At 37.5% G+C, this 6,000-nt stretch overlaps 1 protein-coding gene across 1 annotated transcript in view; it reads left to right on the top strand.

The window, feature by feature from the left end:
* The window catches only part of PRKDC (protein kinase, DNA-activated, catalytic subunit), an 87,292-nt gene extending 84,669 nt beyond the window's left edge, over window positions 1-2,623 (top strand). Inside the window, exon 86 of the mRNA XM_072411235.1 lies at window positions 1,856-2,623. Within this exon, the coding sequence (XP_072267336.1) occupies window positions 1,856-2,060 (205 nt within the window). The 3' untranslated portion in view covers window positions 2,061-2,623. The remainder of the gene's footprint in view (window positions 1-1,855) is intronic.
* The last annotated feature ends 3,377 nt before the right edge of the window (window positions 2,624-6,000 follow it).

Here is a 6,000-nt window from a genome sequence, read left to right on the forward strand (position 1 = left end):
ATATGGAACAACATGGTAGAAGATTATCGGAGTAGCAAGCCAGTTATAAATAGAGAAGTAAAAGGTGGCAGCACTTACCAGAAGGTAGCCAAGATCACAGGCATAAATTGTGCTAGGGGGATTCAAGGTATGGGCAGTAAGCAGAGTTTAACTACCAGATAGAAATGTATAACATGTTGGAACCTAGCATAGGATTATTGGAGGGATGCCAGGGGGAAGCAAAGTGTTGATGAGTTTTACTGCAATGTGATACATGAAAGATATACCCTGTGGTCGGTAATCTGCTTTCTTAACCACCTGGCCGGTAAACCCGACCTTGGTTCGGGGTAATAACACTTGCAAAAAGCGTTAAACCCGAACTTTTGTATGGTGGTTAAACAAACGTATTGTAATTGTATATTCTTACACTTGTAAGAATATACTTACCCGGTCCCCGCAGCTCCTCTGGACACGTCCTTCCTCTTCTGTCTTCTCCCGGCGAGTGCAGTGACGATGTCCCGGGGTTTCCCAGTGACGTCGCTGCATGCGTTGGTGCGGGAGGCAGGGCGGGAAATTCAAATCGGACATATTTCTGTAAGTTACAGGTCTACAATTTAAAAAAAAAATTTCATGAAAAACAGTGTACCGCTTTTGGTACAGAAATCTAGACATCAGTGTAACGCCCAGGTGGTTAATATATATTATATTTCTGTAACCATATGAACATACTTGCTGTTGTGCTGCTAAAATGTGTACCATTCATTAAAGAAAACATGATTGGGTTTCATTTACTGATAATGAGATCAAAATTAAGCTATAAGCCATAACAGAATAGGATAACCTGTAAACAAAACATGGCAATTTGTAAAATATTGAGTCCCTGTTGTTCAGTGTTGAGATCAGGAGGCTGCAGTGGCCACTCCAGCATGTTCACTGTTTTCTGTTATAGCCATTGAAAGGTCAGTTTGAGTTTTGGATCAGTGTCATGTACATCCCGTGCACAGTTCCTGGGCTGATGAATGCAAAGTGTCTTCAAATATTTTCTAGTGGGAGCCATGATTTTTCATTCTGCTGCTCACCCCCCCAAAAATTATCATCCTCTTAAAACAAAGACAGCATTCATGGTTGTGATCATATTGAAATTTGGCATCGTTATTGTTAATGAATTTGTTCTCAAAAATGTGTTGCTTGTCTAGATGCTGTTTGGCATATTGTAAGTGGGCAGTAAAGGCTTTTTTCTTGTAACTGAACAGTGCAGCTAGTTTTTGTTACCTTGTTGTGTATCTTAAAACGGCAACACAACTTGTTTGTGGACAAGCCCGTATATCAGCTGAAGTGGGTTGTTATTTGCATCTTGGTTGTGACTGAAATCTTGGTGGGTTTACCTGACTGTGGCTTGGCAACAACAGAACCCTACTCCAGTGCAAAACTGGATATTTTATTTTATATCCTTTTTCTGTAGAATTCAACAACCTTTTATTGCAGGTTTTTTGACCATTCTTTTCTTTTAACTATGTCTATGTATGCAGTAGTCGGCGCAAATCTGAATAAATTTAAATTGACAGATAGATAGATTACAATCAAATAATTTCCAGGTCTGGACACCCCTAACTGGATCCAATGTATGTCAGTTTGTGTATATTCTCAGTCACAGCTTTCAAGGGTTTGTAAACTTTTGATCAGGTCCATTTGGATGATTTTCAGTTATTATGATTTAAAAATGCAGAACATAATTATGTGATAATAAAGTGTTTTTATTTTAGCACACTTATTAAATAAAAGTAAAGTTTTATGCATGTTCAGACAGTTTTATTAAATTAAATTTATGGGCACAACTGTATATACCAGTACTTAGACTTTTAGTTTTATTTTGCAGTGAAGAATTGCGTCTGGGACATGAAACAACTCAATATTATAAAGGTTTCCTGACTGTTGCACGAGGAGATGAAGAATTTAATATCAGAGCAAAAGAAGCAGCTAAAGGACTCTCTGAGGAGACACAAGTGCAATGTCTAATTGATCAAGCCACGGATCCCAACATCCTTGGCAGAACATGGAAAGGGTGGGAGCCATGGATATAAAACCGAAGGGCATCAAATTCACTCATTTTACAGCATGGCATTTATTATAATTTCATGTTTACATTTCTGGGATTTAGGTTCCACTTGCATTAATAAGGTTCACACCAAAGAATTCACAATATTCAAGATAAAGTTAAGTAGTTTTTAGTCTATGTTAGTTATTTTGTACTTTATAAACCAGAGTCACATTCTTTGTAAGTACATGGCTTAGCTATATTCAAGTTTGTTCAATGTAATGTATGGTCTGTGCAAAATCATCAGATCATCATCATCATCATCAGATGGAATCTGCTGCAACCCACAAGTTTATATGTGTGATTAGGCATTAAGAGGACCAGTCATTCCTTGACTAGCTCTGATATCAGCTCAGGGACAACGAAGCAGAACCTTTGCAGTCCATTCTGGTGGCAGTGTGTGTAGAACGAGTCGACATTGGGAGTTCTTCTACTCCTCAAAAAATGTCCACAGATTCTGCTCCATTTAAAAGATTTTGCATTTTTCCTAGCAACTGAATTTAATGAAAACATTTTTACTGTAATAAAAAAAAAAATTTCAGGAATAAAGTTGTTTTTTGTGTTAAAAATACAATGTAGCTATAATGCTGCTGCATTAGATTGGTAACTGTATGTAAATAGGACATTTTGTACTTGGACCCTTTTTAACTAAAGAAAAACATTTTATTTTTCAATACATTTTTTAAAACCTGGTGGTGGAGGTTCCCCTTCTATTTTTACCACTGCGTGGCCCATAATTCTGCGGAGGGTTTTTCGGCCATTTCAAACAATCTGAAGTTCATCATTGTACTGTGAGAAATATTATTAACAAATTGAAAACATACCAGACAGTTGGCAATCTTACCAAAAGTTGACATCCTAGCAAATACAGTCAGACCATGCAAACCCCCCAGAGATATAGATATACCTCCACAGGGCTCAGTGAGCAAGGTAAATGGTAAAGTTTATAGCAGTACAATTAGTAAGACTGAATGGCTTGTTTTAGAAGGGTTGCCAGGAGAAAATCTCTTGTTTCTAAAAAGAACATGGCTTCTATTTGAAAAGTTGCATATAGTTACATAGTAAGTCAGGTTGAAAAAATACATCAGTCCATCAAGTTCAACCACTGGGGAAATAAACATATCCCAGATATAAAACCCTATGGACATAGTTGGTCCAGAAGTAGGCAAAAAAAATATGAATTATCAGTAAAGATTTCCTCTTATTTTTTAAGCTGGAGCCAACTGTAACATTTTGAGTTTCCTTTCACTTTGTGTTTTGGTGACAGCGAATAGGAAGAAGTTCCCAATGGGGACACAGAAAGGATGAACACTCTACCAGGGTGGCTATCCTTTCTGTATTCTATCCAAAACTGAGAACTCACTGTTTTAATTCGAATATTCATTCCTATACAAACAGCAACCACCAGAGGGGGCAATTCACTCACATTAGGGAAATTCAATGCAAGTTTACACATAACTGATAAAGTCTAACACCCATGATGTTTATTACCTCATTTTATTGCAATTTACTATTTGTGAAAATAGCATGCAAGTATGACATCAGTAGGACAACTTTGACCCCAATGGTCCAAAATTTGATGTTGGCAAACGACGATATATGTAAACCATCAAAAAAAAAACACATTCAGTTTGGCAAACATGAACAATACCTGTCTCTCAGTTGTATTGGATCCTCTCTGTATTAAAATTGCTTATTTTTATTTTACTGCCCACTTTTAGCTCATCACAATGTTCAGAGGCTGCAACATTTACAGAGGCTCAATATTATATGTGGGCATTTCTATATCCTGGTTTTTGGAAGCCTTGCACAGCACCCTGCCATTACAAAAAAACAAGTAACGATATAAGGTGTGTTTTTTTTGTTTATTGTTTAAATTAGCATGTTGCTACAAGAGAGCAGAGAGGCAAATATAAGCCATTTTAGCATTAGGGAAAAGATGGATATAAACCCAGGACTGAATGGCCCAGCAATGCACCTCTCTTTTTAGTGGATGGATACAGGTGAACCATTGTTAAATCTTTGATATGTAAAAAGCCTCAGGCCAGCTTTACATAGAAGTATTACCACAGAGCACCACCTGCAGTGTGCGGATGATTGTACGGTTCTTCTAATGTCACTGTCTGTATTTGTATGTCATTTGCAACCCCTATTTAATGTACAGGACTATGTAATATGCTGGCGCTATATAAATCCTGTTTAATACTAATGGTCGGACATTTATTACCTAACCCTGATGATAGAAGCCGCAAGCTCTCATTGAACTCATTGTTTGAAGCTGTTAAACGTATGCAGCTTGTTTTGTTTTGGCACCCCAATGAAACCACAGCTGGCTGCGCAGGTCCGATCGCTACATAAACATATTGTATAGTGTGTGTTATACAAGGGGGTTTGATCTTTGTGTTGCTGTGCACTACATTTGTAGCGGGTAGCAGAAAACGTGTGATTCAATAAATGAACACCAGAGGGTGCCATTTACTCATGGATGTTTTTTTCAGGTACAGTAAATGAATGTACTTACCTTTCTGTATGATAGAAGAGTAACTTCCTTCATGCTTAGGATGATTGTGGCCATATTAGTGCACTTGTAGCAACAACAGCATTAAGCACTGTCCTTGATACTTTTTAATTGTCTTAACTGGTAAAATTTCAACACAAGCTTAGAAAAGGTATCATGGACAGTACTTAATGCTGTTGTACATAGGATTACTATAACTCATATATATAGCACCAAGATATTACACAGCACTTTACAACGTTTATTGTCCCATGTCACTAACTGTCCCCTTGAAGGGGCTCACAATCTATTATCCCTACCTCTAACATATGTCAGTAATACCGTCTAAGGTCAATTTTGGGGAGAAGACAATTAACATAACTGCATGTTTTTGAAATGTGGGAGGAAACCGGAGTACCTGGAGGAAATCCAAGCAAACACGGTAAGAAGATGCAAACTCCATGCAGATAGTGTCCGAGATTCGAGTGTCCGGACCCAGCGCTGCAAAGGCCAGTGTGCTAACTAACCCCCATGTCACTAGAATACCTATTAGAATATAGTTTTACATTTATAGAATATCTGGTGTTAGGATGTTGCTTTTGTTTAACACACAAAGCAAAATGCACCTAAAAAATATATTGTAATAGTAATAACTGACTTTTTTTTTTTTTATTATTTAACATTAAAAGTAATTTATCATTAAAAAAAATTGCTGCTACCTCCTGAAATTTCATGTGGAGGCTGTTTTTCTTCAATACCTTGATTTAGTATGTGGATTGGAGGTTCTGGCTGTCCTGAGATGCCCAGTTCTCATAGTCTGTGGTTTACAATATACTAAACTTAGCAGACAACCAACACTGCTAGGCATCCAGCACTGCAATGTCAGTCTCCATATATCTGTCATTACAGCTTTCCTTTATTTTCCTCCATGGCAAAAAGAAAATATAAGGCAAGGTATGCAGTTTAGTATTGTTTTCACCCCCCTGGAAACTTTACTGACAGTGTACATTTCCATGGGGTGAGGTCAGATAACTAAGAGGGCCGGAGTCAGTGGGCTCCCTTTGTGTCCATGACATGAGTTCAGAATGTATTGCATGGTGCATCAGACCTGATTTATTGGGGTTCTGCATTTATATAAGATGGTAAAGGAAAGCTTTAGCAACCTTTGATTTCTACACAACAGATAGATAGTATACCTAGCATTCAGGTGCACAGTCATACCACACTGCAAACTGCAAGTTCACCTTCCCTTTCTTGGCCCATAAATCTAAAGGAAGCAAATCTTGCTATGACAGACATGGCTAAGACACATTTTCACTACATATTTATTGAATCTCTCTGGTTGTGATATTCTGTAACAAATGGGGTTTAAACCCCATGTCAGTAATGTGAGTGTTACATGTAATGCTCTGTTAAATATGATTATATA

This window comes from Pyxicephalus adspersus, chromosome 5, assembly GCF_032062135.1.
Source record: "Pyxicephalus adspersus chromosome 5, UCB_Pads_2.0, whole genome shotgun sequence".
Classification (NCBI taxonomy): Eukaryota; Metazoa; Chordata; class Amphibia; order Anura; family Pyxicephalidae; genus Pyxicephalus; species Pyxicephalus adspersus.